The sequence below is a fragment of the Labeo rohita genome, chromosome 15, assembly GCF_022985175.1.
Source record: "Labeo rohita strain BAU-BD-2019 chromosome 15, IGBB_LRoh.1.0, whole genome shotgun sequence".
NCBI lineage: Eukaryota > Metazoa > Chordata > Actinopteri > Cypriniformes > Cyprinidae > Labeo > Labeo rohita.
In genome coordinates, this window is record NC_066883.1 from 23,880,783 (window position 1) to 23,898,213 (window position 17,431).

The 17,431-nt window shown below is 32.4% G+C and overlaps 1 protein-coding gene across 1 annotated transcript in view; it reads right to left on the reverse strand.

Moving 5' to 3' along the window:
* Positions 1 to 14,984: 14,984 nt before the first annotated feature.
* The window catches only part of rpa1 (replication protein A1), a 29,535-nt gene continuing 27,088 nt past the window's right edge, over positions 14,985 to 17,431 (reverse strand). The window contains exon 17 of the mRNA XM_051129853.1: positions 14,985 to 15,586. Within this exon, the coding sequence (XP_050985810.1) occupies positions 15,482 to 15,586 (105 nt within the window). The 3' untranslated portion in view covers positions 14,985 to 15,481. The remainder of the gene's footprint in view (positions 15,587 to 17,431) is intronic.

A 17,431-nucleotide genomic window follows, 5' to 3' on the forward strand; every position in this document is an offset into this window, starting at 1 on the left:
AGCAATGCAAAAGACACATTCAAAGCCCAGAAAGGTAGCAAGGACATCATTAAAATAGTCCATGTGACATCAGTGGTTCAACCATAATGTTACAAAGCTACGAGAATACTTTTATGTGCAAAGAAAACAAAAATAACCGGAGCCGCTCCCTCAATCAGTTTTGTGTTCTGCCCGTAGCTCAAATGCTCTGCTCTCCACTCATACTTAAAGCTGCTGTCGGTTAATGATGACCTCGCGGCTCGATTGGACTGTTGTTGTGTCAGAAAGTGATAAGACTTTAAGTTTTACGGACATCACCATCTTTGATATTGCTTTGGTCTCTGTTGCTATGGTTACTCGTAAGGAACTCCTATTGCACATTCATTCAGACAGTATTCAAAAAGTGACTGTAAGCTGCTGTATGAACGGGACATTTCAAGACACCTGTAAGTAAATGCAGTTGTCAATCCCAAAAACTGACAGTCTGAACATGGCCTTAGTTGCGCTGCTGTCTGTCCAGAAACGCTTTCAGATTTTATCAAAAATATCTTTATTTGTGTTCTGGAAATAAATGGTCTTACGGGTTTGAAACAACATGAAAGTGATTAATTAATGACAGTTCTTTTTCAATTTTGAGTGAACCAACTTTTTAGGTAGGTGAGGAAACGTTTGCCCAGCCCTAACTGGGAGAAAATGTGGCAGTACATATAGCAAAAATATAATAAATAGCCATTTACACCCAATGCAACATTATAAACTTGTCATACTTCCAAATTAAAGGATATGTAGTGGCAAATGGTGTAAGACGCTCAATCATCTTGGTTCATAAATATTAATTAGGTGACTTAATGTTTGCCCAGGCAGCCTTAACAGGGGGGAAATGGGGCACTAAACCTAAAATGACAAACTGCAGAGCAAAAGTAAGTGCCAGTACGGTCTAAAATCTAAGTTACTCAATATTTATTTACCATTTACTCAATATACTGTACATAAAAGCACTATTGCACTTGCAGTCATTTGTCAGTGTAAAACCTTTTTTTGTCACATCAACGACAGCAGCAGCAGAGCGATCAAAGATCAAAAGATCTTTAGAATAGCATTTACTCATGAACTGTTCACAACAAGATGATTGACATATTTTTATAAAGTTTATTTCGAATTTTGATGTCATGTTTTCTTTTCCACATATGATTTGGTGGGACCAAAGAAGGATTGTGAACTTTCCTCATACATTCACTGACAGATGGAGTGGAAACGGAGGAGATAAGAGTAATGTCTGACAGCACTGCAGAGGATTCTTTCATTGTAGTACTCCACGTTTCAACTCAGTCATCAGCTGTCTGTCTTCTCCCTGGCCCACTATCAACTATACTCATGAGTGACTGGAGGGATCCTCTGAAATCTGCCTTTGCTTTTAAGATCTAAAATAAAATGTCAGATTCTCTCCCATTGACCCGGTGTAAAGCTATCGGAGTGCGCGTTCAGTAAGACACAACATTCATATAGACAGAGACAGATTTCTCCCACTCATCTTGAGACGGTTTAACTGACAGAGAGTAAATGAGCCCATTTCTTTCAAGTGTAGGAGGTGGTCTGAACTAACAGTGGGGGTATAGAGCGCAGAAAAATTGCACTGATCAAACAATTTATCACGCTAAGATTAGACAACTGTCCACAAAGTACAGAAAGTGAGAACTCACTACAGACAGACATGCTCTTTTGTGACTGTACCATCTTTATTAGCTCAAGAACTGTACTTTGTAAGACTTTTGAGAAAAAAGAAAAAACACTCTACCATGCCATGGAGCCAGAGGAATTATTACTGAACTACACGACTCCAGGAAGACAACACAGACATTTGTATGTCAAACACATGCAAACCAAATCGCCCAGCAAGTGCTCTTCTTTTTGCTTGAACTCTTTCTCTTTTTAAAAATTAAGAACAGACCTTTCAGTCCTTGTCACCGTCCAGCACACTCGTAGTCAACTCGTCCCCCACCGGGACTCAATGTAAAAAAATAGTTCTGGTTCAGAGAGTCTTCAACCAAATTTTGGGTGAATTATTCCTTTAGGCCTCAGCAATTCTGATGTACAATTAAACTGCATGAGTGCAGGGGACTGTTACATAACCAAACCGTCTGTAGAGAAGCCTGCAGAGCTGTTTTAAAGCAGTGTTTATTGAAGTCCATAGATGTTAAAAGCTTTTCTGGATGGTGTAACCATTGTGGTGGGTAGTCAAGAAAAAAACAAGAACAAACAATGCCTCTGTGTAGTCGATGATATCCTATGCTAGAGGTTTTCAAGCTTTTTTGAATGGAAGGTTTTCCAAATGTATAAAATCTCCTTAATACAATATAAAGTAAGCTATTTTCATGCATAAAACCCAGTTTTTTTCCTCACAAATACTTTCACCCTGTGAAAATATTATATTATATTATATTATTAACTAGCTGACTTCATATAATAAAATAAAAAGTCAGCTAGCCAATTTCATGTATAACAATCCATTAATATTTCACAAATTAAATATTTTATTAATATTATATTATATTATATTATATTATATTATAATAACTAGCTGACTTTATATTAAAATAATATAAAAAGTCAGCTAGCCATTTTCATGTATAACAACCCAAAGTTTTCACAAAATAAATATCTTCTTGTTATATTATATTATATTATATTATATTATATTATATTATATTATATTATATTATACTATTATAACTAGCTGATTTTATATTAATAAAATTAAAAAAGTCAGCTAGCCATTTTCACGTATAACAACCCAGATATTTTTCACAAGTATTATATATGATATGATATATGATATTATATTTAGGGCTGTCAACGATTAATCACGATTAATCGCATACAAAATAAAAGTTTAAGTTTGCCTAATATATGTGTGTGTACTGTGTGTAATTATTATGTATATATAAATACAAACACATTCATGTATATATTTAAGAAATATTTTCAAGCATATATATTTATTATAATTTTTATAATTTGATATTATATATAAATAAAATTCTTTTGTATATTAATAACATATTTCTCATATATATACACATTAATTTGTGTGTATTTATATATACATAATAATTGCACACAGTACACACACATATATTAGGCAAACTCAAACTTTTATTTTGTATGCGATTAATCGCGATTAATCGTTGACAGCCCTAATTATATTATATTATATTATTATAATTAGCTGACTTTATATTAATAAAATAAAAAGTCAGCTAGCCATTTTCACGTATAACAAACCAAACATTTTTCACAAATTATTTTTTTATATATATTATATTATATTATATTATATTATAACTAGCTGATTTTATATTAATAAAATTAAAAAGTCAGCCAGCCATTTTCACGTATAACAACCCAGATATTTTTCACAAGTATTATATGATATGATATGATATTATTATAACTAGCTGACTTTATATTAATAAAATAAAAAAAGTCAGCTAGCCATTTTCATGTTTCACTAGATATTTTTTACAAATTAAATATATTCATATTCATATTATATTATATTATATTATATTATATTATATTATATTATATTATATTATATTATATTATATTATATTATATTATAACTAGCTAACTTTATATTTATAAAAAGTCAGCTAGCCATTTTCATGTAAAACAACCCAGAGATTTTTTTCACTAATTAAATATTTTCTTATTATATTATATTATATTATATTATATTATATTAATCGTTATTTTTAGGGCTTTCATTTTTCATTATTAATTTAATTTAGTTTCATTATTAATGTAATTTTTAAATAAAACAATAAATAAAACAGTAAATAATATCAAACTGCATAAATGTGTTAAATGATTGCAATAAAAATACATTTAAACACCAAAATTTACAGAAAAAAAAAACATTTTATAAAACCTAATATCCCAGCATCAGGGATCCCTGCACCCCAAGCCCTTATAATATTGTTCCTTCTTATTCTACCGGCAAGATGCTGTTGGAAAAAAAATCCGGTATTTTCTGAGTTTTAGAAGTACCGTTGATCTTGTACAGGGATATTACATTCATTCAACATTGATGAAAAAAAGCTCTGTTAAACTGAAATAAAAGCTAAACAGACAGCATCTACAATATCTGCATGTATGAAGAAACATCTAGAATTATCAAAGGATTTTTTGAGATTATCAAAACTTGGGCTATGCGACTTCAAAGTTAGGTTTTAAGGAGAATGTAGACGCGCCAGTGACGTGACACACCTTTGATGTTCTGCCTTTGTATTATGTTTCTTTCATGATTTATTGTGCATCTGCAATCTCACATCCCAAACCCTTCACCTGCTTCGTGCAAAGAAATGAAACCTCTTGACAAACACATTTTGAAACAATCAGTCCACATTCTCCAGTCACAATAAATAACAACAAGATATGGTGTTTCATCATAATGGCTCTATTAGTCTCCATCTCATAAACTGTTCCCTGTGTCTATTTATCTCTGTTCAGGACATTGCGATTTAGCTCAGTTAACTGAATTGCAATTTGAGTCACATGTTCTAGTGCTGGAGGACCAGAACAAAAATGATCAGTCTTGGATTCATCTCATAACTCAAACTCTGTCCTGTCACATAATTCTGTAACCATTTAGCGAATATTAAATATTCATTCATTACAGTAGCACACTTTAAACTGCTCACTGCAGTCTGCTCATCCATACATTACAGTGATATATGCACGCTAATAGTGCTGCAAGGGCTTAAGGCTGCTGAACATATGCTAAGTCCTCAAAGCCTTTTTGTTGGAATTGTATAAACCTATTGTATGATAATGAATACAGACTTTTACGACATTTTGTGACAAAATATAACTAGATTTATTATCATTTTAGTGGCCCAGTTTACTTTTATTAGAGTTTTAACCATTAACACATTACATAACTTAAAGGGGACATCGAAGGCCCTTTTCCACAAGCTGGTATTATTCTTTAGGGTCTTTTTTAGCGCCTCAGTGCCCTTCAAATTTCATAAGAAAGTTGCGGCAAACTTCGATCGGCTCCTCCTGTCTTTCAGCGCGTTCTTCTTTTTCCCCATCTACTGTAGTTTTCGCTGTGTTCACCCCTCATCACACCACAGCTGACTTTATAAAACGATCATGTTTCCATTTTCATTTGAATATTTAATGTCCAATATAATGCATATTCCAGTGCATGTGCAATAAGGTTTGCATACTTAAGGAATAGGGTTGTACTGGAAATGCAAACTGTAATTTTATATATATATATATATATAGATAGATAGATACATAGATAGATATAGCTATATATAGATATATAGCTAAAGAATATACAATTTTAATGTGACTTTCACATTAATTGTAAACAAACAAATTGTAAAAATAAACTCCTGAGAACTCGCCACATAGGTGAATGATGCCTACAACACCATGCGTGCAAATGTTCTTATTATTTATGTCAGCAGTGATGATGAGTCCTGGTTGGTTATTATCGGGTGGTTATTATCTCTGACCAAATGAGCTTTAATGGTTTATAGCAACCCCACCCGACCCCACCCTTCATTAGTAATGGTTGTTAATCACTTTTAACACCTGCTATAAACCATCTTCAAATATTAAATATATATTCAAAGTAATAAGGAAAAAAAATGACCAAAGAGTTCAAAATACATTCAGTGATATTCAATGAAATGCAATAAACTAAAACTGAATGATTATTGTGGTGTTGTTCTCTTGATAATGAACACTTTAAACTCAATTCAAGTCCAGCAAGATGTGCTGCAACATCCAAGACTTGTGAAAAAGCTTTTTTCTTGACTTATTTGACTTGTATTTGAATTCAGTGTTGTTTAGTTAATATTAAACAAGCATTAGATTGTGAAGTAAAATGTAAAAACAATCGTCAGGCTGTTGGCACCCTCTGCAGTTTTTTGTTATAATGTGTAATGTACGTTAGCTCTATTGTTTATAATTTATTATGTATATTAACAGTTTTGTTCAATAAAACTATATGATTAGCCTGTTTACTTTTGATACAAATTTTTTGAACTAATTATTATTGTCTCATTACTATTATATGCAGTGGTCGAATAGTAAAAAAAAAAAAAAAATTGTCAAATTTTTAAACTCATTTTATTTAACAAACAATAAGCTTTATTAAATGAAATTGTTTATGAGCTGTTTTCCCCACAAAGTTAAAAGTAAAAAAAAAAAAAAAAATTATGTAATATTTTAGAGGGGAATTTTTGTCAATAATGATAATTAATATTTTGTTGTGTGTCTTTGTGCCATTTTAGGCTTGTCATGGATAAAATTAATATGCCACTAAAACCGCCAGTAGGTGTCAGCAAGTGTCTGTTAATGAATGATTAATTGAGTCCCTCAGTCAAATGATTCTTTCAAAATTGCTGATTCAATCTGGATTGAAGCAAGTGGACTATTTTTATGAATGGGTCATTGAATATTTGGCTCACTGGATTTGTTCAAAAACAGATTCATGCAGGAAAGAAATACCGCAGTGTTGCTCTGAGATGCACAACAGCTCTGCTCTGGCTTTGTTTCAAACCATTGGGTCTGTGGTTCTGCCTACGTTCGGCGTGACCTTTCGACGTGATTCAGTGAACGCGCATCCCAGAGCCTGTGCTACACAAGCTTCACGACTGAAGACAGAAAGACATGAACATCTTGGATGACAAGGGGGTGAGTAAATTATTTATGAATTGTTGTTCTGGAAGTGGACTTCTCCTTTAATTAACAGTGCACCCTGATTGGCCATTCCCCTTTATTAAGTTTATAAATTGCTAAACACAGAGAATATTAATATTTAATTTGCACAATAAGGTTTACATAATACACAGCATTATTAATCTAAAGGAGATGGTAAGGGGGGACAGTGGTTTTAAAGAAGGGATGTCTTTTTTTTTTTTTCAACAAAATTCGAGCCCTGATTATATGTATTTTAAGTAATTTTATAAGCTATTGTTCACTTAAGTATATTTTTATTACTAGACAGCTTACTCGATTACCAAAATAATCATTAGCGAAAGCTCTAGTGTGACTGATTTTTAGAGTCTTCAATACAAGCAAATGAATGAAACCATCTGTTGTTGTGGAAGTGAAAATTGCAGCACTGTTTTGACAAATTTTGCATCTTTGATGTTGCTATAAAATTCCATTCACGTTCAAATTATTGTCACGAGGGTTGTCGTGATGAGAAGGATGCTCTCCAAAATTCTATTTATTTTCACAGACTGACACTTATACAAGGATTTACAGACTGAAGCTGAATAAAAAGGAAAGGAATGATCCACATTTGGAGTAAAAAACCTCCTGTCTGACAGATATAGATGCTACACAGGGAAATAACAACACTCACCCCTTTTGCTGCCAAAATGTATTATTTATTGGCATGAAGGAAGACGTCTCAGTAATCCGGCATCTGACAATAGAAAACAAAAACCCTATCTAGAACCTAATCCAATTATAGAGAAGAACAGGAGAGGAGTCACAATGTCATTTGTATCTACAAATTCAATCTCAACCACTTTTTCGCAGGATATACAGCCTGCTTTCATTTTATCTCAACAATTATGAAAAGTATCCACGTTGCACCTGCCAACCGCATAATTGTCTGTGGAGTTTTCAAAATCTAATTGAAAAGGCAGGACAATGTAACTAACTTACTCTAACACCAGGGTGTTATGCTGATGTACATCTCAAGCCCCACTCTGGCTATAAGGACTGCTAGTTAAGTCTTACTGACACCCTCTTTCTCTATCTCTTTGTTTTCTCTTCTCCAAGCCTCCGCATTTGTGGCAGGCCCATGAATCTTAAGTGAGACGCCCACATACTGTTCCTCTCTCCATCCATTACAATTATGGTCTCCCATCTAAGGGCTATCTTTGCATTTGTCTCCAGCATGCTGCCATTATCAGTACTACTGATTTACAGTCTGTTCAAGAGTCAAATCACATGAACACGCAAACATTTCAGACAGGCAACCACTTCCAAAACACCTGCCTGACACGATATGCATCAATTCTGGGCCACTGGTGGAACGAACTTTGGAAGCTAGTTTCTCAGAGTAAAACATCATTTATAATAAATTAAAACAAAATTAAATAAAATAAAAAACTCCAAACTACGGAGTCCGTCTTAAAGTAAAAAATTCATAGAATAAAAAATAAATGCAACTAGTGGAACTATGGAAGCAAGTTTCAGTTTTCAGCTAGTTTAAAATATAAGACGAAAATTAAAAATAAAACATAAAATAAGACTACATTTCAAAGAGTTAAAAATATAAGAGAAAAAATAAAACAAATGAAATAAAATAAATAAAATGCCACTAGTGGTACCAAACTATGGAAGCCAGTTTTAGTTTTAAGCTAGTTAAAAATATAAAAGGAAAATGAAACATAAAATAAAATAAATTAAAAAAATAAAACAAAGTTTTCAGATAGATAAAAATATAAGAGAAAAAATTAAAAATGTAATAAAATATTAGTGAAATTAAAAAAAAAAAATAAAATTAATAAATGTCACTAGTGGTACCAAACTATGGAAGCCAGTTTCAGTTTTTAGCTAGTTAAAAATATAAAAGGAAAATGAAACATAAAATAAAATAAATTAAAAATAATACATTTCACTAGATAATTGAAGACAGTTTCAGTTTTCAGATAGAGAAAAATGTAAAAATGTAATAAAACATTAATGAAATTTAAAAAAAAAAAAAAAAAAAGTAAAATTAATAAATGTCACTAGTGAAACTAAACAATGAAAGACAGTTTCCGTTTTAGCTAGATAAAAATATAAAAGAAAAAAAATGCCTTAGAGTAATAATTTAAATAAAAAATAAATAACTAAAATAAAATAAAATAAAAATGCCACTAGTGGCACTAAACTACAGAAGCCAGTTTCCGTTAGTTAAAAATATAAGAGGAAAAAAACAAAATTAATATAAAATAATAAATGTCACTAGTGGCACTAAAGTATGGAAGAACATGTCAGTTTTCAGCTAGATAAAAAGACAATTCACCTTAGAGTAAATGTTTCAATAAAATAAAAAATAAATTAAAATAAATTAATTTTAATTTAATTAAAATGCCACTATTGGCATTAACCTGTGGAAGCTAGTTTCAGTTAGTTAAAAATATAAGAAGAAAAAAAATTAAATTAAATTAAATTAAATTAAATTAAATTAAATGCCACTAGTGGTTCCAAACTATAAAAGCCAGTATTGCCTCAGAATAAAATATAAAAAAATATGTTTAAAATAAAATGAAATAATACATACATACATACATACATACATATGTAAAATTAAGCACAAAAAGAAAAGCCTAAAATAATAAAAAGTAAATAAACAAATGCATACAGATTAGTAAAATAAATTAATAAAAATACAAGAAACAGTCACACTGCAGAATATAAAGTTGCAGTTTCAGAAATAGCCACATTGTGAGAAATAAAGTCACAATTATGAGAAATAAACTCAATTTGTGACATGTAAAATCATAAAGTTACAGTTACAAGAAACACAATTGTCACAATTTGCAAGTAATAAAGTTGCAGTAATGAGATGCAAAGCTGTAATTACCTTTATTATTTTTACTCTGAGACAAAAAACCGGGCTTTCATACCAAACAGATGTTTGTACTATTCAGTAAGGGACCTATGAATTGCTTACTTACAGATTTACTTACAGGCAAATTAAACTGGGATGGGATAAAGTATTTTAACAGTAAAAAGGAAGGCAAGTGAAAAAGGAAGGAAGGAAGGCAAGTGGAAAAGATGGCATTAGCTGAATTCTCACAACGCCCTTTACAGTTAAGGTCAAAGTTTGGTGCAGAAGGTGTACGCATTAACTTCATTTGATAGAATGAGAGCACTCTGCACACTATCTGTATTTCTCAGCCTTGTCACAATACGCAGGGCTAGACCAGTGCGAGCCTACAAGATAATCTTCGTCGCTCCCCTGAGCCAAATCACTGTTTGAGGTCTTAATCAGGGCAGAAGGCCTCAGCGCAATGCAAAACGTATAACTCCCGTGCAGGACGAGCTCCAGGGAAGCAACCAGGCAAACCGGCATCTTCATTACCACACACATCTGCCTTTATCCGCCGCTCTGAGACCTGCCAAGAGCCTTTCGAAGTCTGGGTAATAGCAAAGTGAATCTCTCTCCAAAGTGTCTGAGATAATCCTCCAACAGAAACTTCTCTGCCACTATCTTCTCAGTTGTTATCACTTCAATGGATTTAGAACACTTTTCAGGATGTTTAGATTTTGGTAAGAGCAGCTGACAAACCCTTTATCTGTTTGGCTTCATCATGAGATGTCACAAAATACAAAAATAACTGAACAATAATGACGCAATATGATGCAAACAAGCTGAGATGCAAAGTCAACGAGAGGCTAGAAATGTTCTAACATCATGTAGAGTTTATTATTATTATTGCTATATTTTTATGTAATTATTAATATTATAAATGTATATTATTATTATAATGAGTTTATTTAATTTTATTTTTGTAATTAAGTAATTTGTTTGTTCATTCATTCATTTTGTTAATGTTTTATATTTTCATAATGAGGTGCTTTGCTTTAGTGATTTTTACTTTGTATATTAGTGCTGTCAAATGATTAATTGCATCCAAAATAAAAGTTTTTGTTTACATAATATGTGTGTACTGTGTATATTTATTATGCATATAAATACACACATACAGTATATATTTTATTATAGATATTATATATTTACATGTATTTACATGTATATATTTATATTCATATCATTTGTATTATATATAAATATATTTAATATATAAACTTTTTTTTAAATGTACATGCATATGTGTGTATTTATATATACATAATAAATATATACAGTACACACACATATTTTAAATGTGATTATTTGTGATTAATTGTTTGACAGCACCTGTTTGAACTGTTATTATATATTAAATTTATTTATCGAGCGCAATCAGAAATATTCAAATATAATTTAAAGGCATGTAGATTGATGTAAAGGAATAAAAATGTTTTTATTTCAGTATATTAATTTAATTATTAATAATATAAATGTTTTTATTTATTTTTTTTTTGCTTTTATTGTGGAGTTTATTAAAATTTATTTTTAATTAATTAATTAGTTCATTTATTAGTTCATTAATTGTTTTAACGTTTCATACTTTCATAACAAGGTGCTTTGCTTTAGTGATTTTTACTAATTATATATAATTTAAAAATCAAATACACACATACAGTATGTATTTTTAAATTATTTACATGTATTTACATGCATATATTTATATTCATATAATTCATATTATATATAAATATATTTAATATATATACATAACATTTTTCTTAAAAATATGCATGCATGTGTGTGTATTTAAATATACATAATAAATATATAGAGTACACACATATATAAAAAAAAACTTTTATTTTGGATGCGATTAATCGCAATGAATCATTTGACAGCACTATTTAAACTGTTAATATATATTTATTTTATTTATTATGCGCAATCAGAAATTTTCAAATGTTATGTAAAGGCAAGCAGATCAATGTAAAGGAAAAAAATGTTTTTATTTCAGTATATTTAATTTAATAATTAATTTGTTTACTCTGTATTTAAATTGTCATTATAATAGAACTATATTTCTTGTGTGCAATTTTTTTAAAAACGCTGTTCAAAAATATATCATCCACACCTCGCTTGAAGACCAATAAATGCCTGAAAAATGCAAACAAAGCAACTTTTTCCTTTTAAGTTATTGTTTTACGTTTAGAAAACAGTGAATTATATAAAGCAGTTTCTGTTAGTCTTCAAAGTGGGAACGCAATTGGGAATTGAATTTTTAACTTGAAGAAACACAAGCTCAGCATTGAAGCAAACACACAGCACCTCAGACGGAAATATTCACAATATTGACTAAAGTGCGGTCAATATCACATAAAAAGAAATATTAAACCATATTTTAATGTTGTTCTTAAAATAGCCAGCGGCACAAACTTGCACCGTGTGTGCCCGCCTCCATCCCAAGCCTGGACTTGCCCCGAGGCTTCAACAAAATACATACCACTCTTTATGTCGCTATTCCTCCGTGCGTTCATACAAACCAAGAAACTATGCTACAGAAGCACTTTCATGTCAGTCTGACGCTTTTTTACTCAAATGCCTCTAAATTTAGAGTGCGAATTGCCATGAATAGCACTTACAGTGCTTCACCTCCCGCTAGGGCCTAACATTAACCAGAGCCATTGGTATTGACAAACAGATTCATCAACTAGACCTTAAAACCAGGAATAATGACATTCAAATCTACAATTCACAGCAGCCCGGAAGGAAGAAGAAATGAAGGATGTGTCAAGGTGGGGTGATGAAGAAAGAAGACAGGAATAAAAGGAAAACAGGCTGTTTGGCCTTCACGTACAACAAAGCATCTCTGATGTGAACAGTGTGCTAGAACGGTGTTTATGTCGTGTTGTGTGTTTGCTGCTAGGGGATTTCACCAGAGGAGGCTATTATCAGACAGCGATAGGCCGAAACAAACAGTTTTAAGGGGACTGGGGCCTTTATAGAGATGTCTTTTAGTATTCGGCGGACGTAATGGGAGAAGAACAACAACAACAGTCTCACTGCTGCTCCCCTCAGAAAGCCCAGAGAACAAGACTTCAAGAGATTCGCCAAGACACATGATCTTCAAATAGAACTTACAACAATCCAGGTGAACAGTGGCCAAACTCAAAAGGCAACACTTCATAGGATACTGTTATATAGAAGGTCTGCATCGTAACCAGTGGGGAAAAAAAATGTTTAAAAGATATTTTTAAATATTTTTGACTAGTACTTACTCGTGTAGTACTTGAAATGTGGATACTAGGCTGGTCCAGTAGAGTGTTTTCACGATGCGTCACGAATCAGCCATATTGGCAGCACTAAACGTAACGCCACTGAACTGAATGGACCTTGCATATTATTGATATATTGATTATTGCTGATGAAAATGGTTCATTATTGTCACGTTTTGGCTGTACCAATCGGTCAGACAGGGAAAAACATTTGGAGTAACGTTATAAAGCTGCGAACTGTCTGAGGAATAAAAGGCGTTTGTGACAAAAATTTATGTTTGTTCTTATCATTTCCGGTCAGTTAGGTGAAATATTAGACTAATATCTTAATTAATACTACTCGTAGGTATCTTTACCACCTATTAATTTTAGTTTGTCAAAATAATGCGCTCTTTCCTGCTTACTATAAGTCTTCCTCTATATGATGTAGCAGCTTCCACACGTTTTTTCCGTGGTTTAGACAAAATTAATTAGCAAAACGGTGTTGCGATGTGTGCTTTCAAAGCACTGCTTCATAAGGCTTCGAAACTTTTGTGAATCATTTGTTTCGAAACGGTGGTTCGGAGCGCGTATCAAACTGTGGAGGTCACGAGATTTCAATAAACGAGGCTTCATCGTCATAACTGTTTTAAATCGTTTCGAAAGCTCAATGATTTGCCGTTGGGGAGCGATGATGAACCCTGTGAATCATTCGAGTTCATTGAGTTTAGAACAGCGTAAATGGTTTTCACCTGATCGCGGATCAGTTTCATCATTTTTAACAAGACATGGTCTTTATTGATTTAGCCTGTTTTTGTTGCATTTACACATCTTTTGACCAGCAGGCGTCACTAGCATGTGGCGTTTCTCCCATCAGTAGAACAACAATGTATTCTATTTAGTAGTACGTTTACCGTGCAGTTTATGCTGCTGTTTACATCCGAGTATCATCGATATGGCCGCGAATCCGGGTAACTGACCAAACTGTGACGTAAGCACAAACCTTCTATTAAGTGTTTAATCTGAGATATATTTCGTTTATGATATCGTAAATGTTGTTTAAACTCATTTAAATGAGTATATCACAAAAAGAAAAGAAAAAAACACCCATAGAGTGCATCCATGGCTTACACAAATCATGCACGCTTTCACTGCGTTTGATTTAAATTCCTCTGAAATTCAAGATAAGGTGGCAAAATGCCCCCGTATGACATTGTTTTTTATAATTTCTAGCGTTTTTGTCCAAATATATCAGCACGATTCCAAATGTGATACTGATTTGAAGTAGTTAAAATTAAGTGATTTACATTTTAGACACAACAGTTCTTGGTTTTGCTGTATTTTGACAGCGAAAATGATTCGAAACAAAGCCACAGCACTGTTTTCCTTCTCTGAGCAACACGCGATGGTGTGTGAATCAATCAACCGTTTGTAGGAATCGGTTGAATGACTCAATGACTCATTCATGCAGTGATTTGGCGACACTGGCGATTTTAGTTTTATGTTTTAAGTATATTTTCCTTACCCAAAATCAGTATTTAACTTTTTTTTTGTTTTTAAATGTCAAAACATTAATTATGCATTTGTAACTGCAGGTTAACTGCATTCATGTTCATAATTAGGATAATACATAAAAATAATATGGTAAGACTCACCAATTTCATTATCAAGCAGCAAAACGAGCTATTTTTACAGCTAAAAATAGCTGGACGCCATGAGACCGGAAGCCAGACACTTAAAATGTACAAATGACCCCGGCTGTTTTTACAGTAAAAATAGGGGTAGATAGGGGATTACATTTACTGATTTACTAAAGATTCTCTCACAATGTATATATATATAATGCATACATTTATTAAGGTTAGAATATGCCACAACTTATACTCCAAATTAAATCATGTCTTAATCCAGTAAAAACACTTGGTTATGTAATCATAATCATAAACACAACATTGAACACTGGCAGGACACTAAACACTGGAATTTAAGAAAACTTTTTAAAAGTTATATCAACAGTATCTTAAATGAGAATGTTTAGCACTTAATTTCTTAAAAGTGAGCATTTTACAGCAAAAGGCACTACTTATGGTGTATATAACGGTGTTTAATACTTAGCAGAAAAAACAGAGCCAAAAAATAACACAGACTCAAGAACACAAAAAGCTTTATTATTTGTAATAAGAGACATACAGCGTATATCTATATAAATACAGTGTGAGCCTGGTAAGCACGGGTGCGTATAGCTTTATCAAAGTTCTGCAGTTTTAGTCCAGGCGTTCCTACAGAGACAGGGGTTATACTTTTCTCTAGCCAATCTAAATCACAGCAGCGGACCCCTGAATGTGCACTGATTTATAATTCTCCAAACTCCAAGTCCATTTCTTTCCCAATTTGTCTCTTCTACAATCTTCACTTCACAAAATACGTCAGCAATTTCTAAAGAACTTCAGGCCCTTTGCAATCAGTCAACCCTGGGGACAACAGCACAAGCTAATCTGATCTTGCAGTTTTGGAAAAAGTTGTGAAATTATCGACTGAAAAACAAAATGGAAACTAAAGAAACATAAAACAGATACTTTAAAGATGCTATACAATTAGTACGCACAATACCATAAGAAACTTGTTCTGTGTAACACTGGCAGTTCTACTGTGCTGCCAACTTCCTTATGTTGATGATCAGCCGTTTGCTGTATTCTCTGTGGTCAACTGGCTTGGCGTCCACCACGGTCACTTTAATGCGCGATTCATCCTATGAAGACAAAGCGAAAGGGATTAGCATCCAAGTCCCCAAATTTTCCAATTCTTCCCCATCCAAAAGCACTTGTATGATCTCCTAAGGGAGCAAATGTTTTCAGTTTGAATATGAACTATTCCTATTTTTAAGCACAAATCATCCGCAAGTATTTTGAGCTATATTCATGAAGCAAATAAAAAGGAGGAATGATCTTGGGAGGAACAAAAAAAAACTGGTGAGGCACGAGCTAAGAATAACCTGTAAATATACTACACTCACAATTTTGTAAAAATGATGAGTATCTTCTAATGACCCCTGTGGAAACTCCTAACACCATTAGTTTAACCTAAAAACCTATTTAGTCACAACTGCAGGCATTAAACATCTCTAAATGTGATATTGCCTCAGAGACAAAGGGCAGATTAAATGTAAATCTGCCATACATTAATAAGCTTTAATAAAATCTTTCCCATTAAGAGCCACAGGATACAAAAACAAATCAAATGAAACTGCATAAGCAGCATTTTGAAGATTTTATGCTGTTTTGGCATTGCAGAACTAAGTCTGGCACCATTTTTAAAGCTGCATGCAGATGATGGGCAAAAGACACAATGCTCCACCACATTTTAGCAATCTTGGTGTAGCCATTTGCAGATTCAGTCTTCCTTTTAAAACTTTCATGGCATCAGCACTGGACTGTGTTGTAAAGCTTAAGTTCATAGCCTGTAATGATTTATGACAAACGCTGCTCTATTCAAAAGATCCAAAAATTGTCACCAACAGCCTGTAGATATTTTAACAGACAGAGCAGTAAGATGAACAGCAATCTAATAGCAAACAAATTAGCGCATGCTATTTGGCTAACATTTAATGAACGAAACAAGACAGCTTTCTATTAATGTCAACTTATTGCAGCTTGCTTATGTCTCAATTACAATTAGATCGTCTGCAGAAAAACAAAATTTCAAACTGGAACCAAAAGGAAAAAGATGTGTTAGCTTCAATTTAGATTAAGAGGCAAGAAATCATCTAAAAACTACTTTTGGGTTCACTGGTCTAATTCACTGATTGCATAAAGTGTTATGCATGCAGAAAAGTTTCACACCCCCACGGGATTCACAACTCGCAAACACATAAATCTGTTCTGGCATTTGGGTTATTTTAAATAATAATAGTAATTATCAAAACACAGGTTCCAATTATGTGCGTTTCTACATACATTTATTCTACAAAGCTCCCAATGCCTTTGAATAATAATAAATAATTATAACAATTTATTAATCATCTGCTCCACATTTCCAACTAATGAACAGAGCTAAAATTCCCATAACATTTAAGATTTTATTATTATTTTTAAAATAATTGTACCAGGATTAGAAATCATTTTTTTTTCCATAAATAGGCAAACCCTGATTGTATTTATTCATTCATGAATAGTATGAAATAGCCTCCATTTAACCTAATCTTTAAAACATTAGTTCACTTCCAGAATTAGAATTTCCTGATAATGTACTAACTCCTATTTCATCCAAGATGTTTGTCTTTTTTTTTTTTTTTTTTTCAGTTGAAAAGGAATTAAGGAAAATATTTCAGGATTTTTCTCCATATAGTGGATTTCAGTGGAAACCAATGGGTCCAAATGGCAGTTTAAATGCAGCTTCAAAGGGCTCTAAACAATCCCAGCCAGGAAGAAAGGGTCTTATCTAGCAAAACAATCTGTCATTTTCTTAAAAAAAAAAAACAAACAAACAAAAAAAACATTATATATATATATATATATATATATATATATATATACACACCAATCATTTCACTAGATAAGACCCGTATTTCTCAGCTGGCAGAGCCCTTTGAAACTGC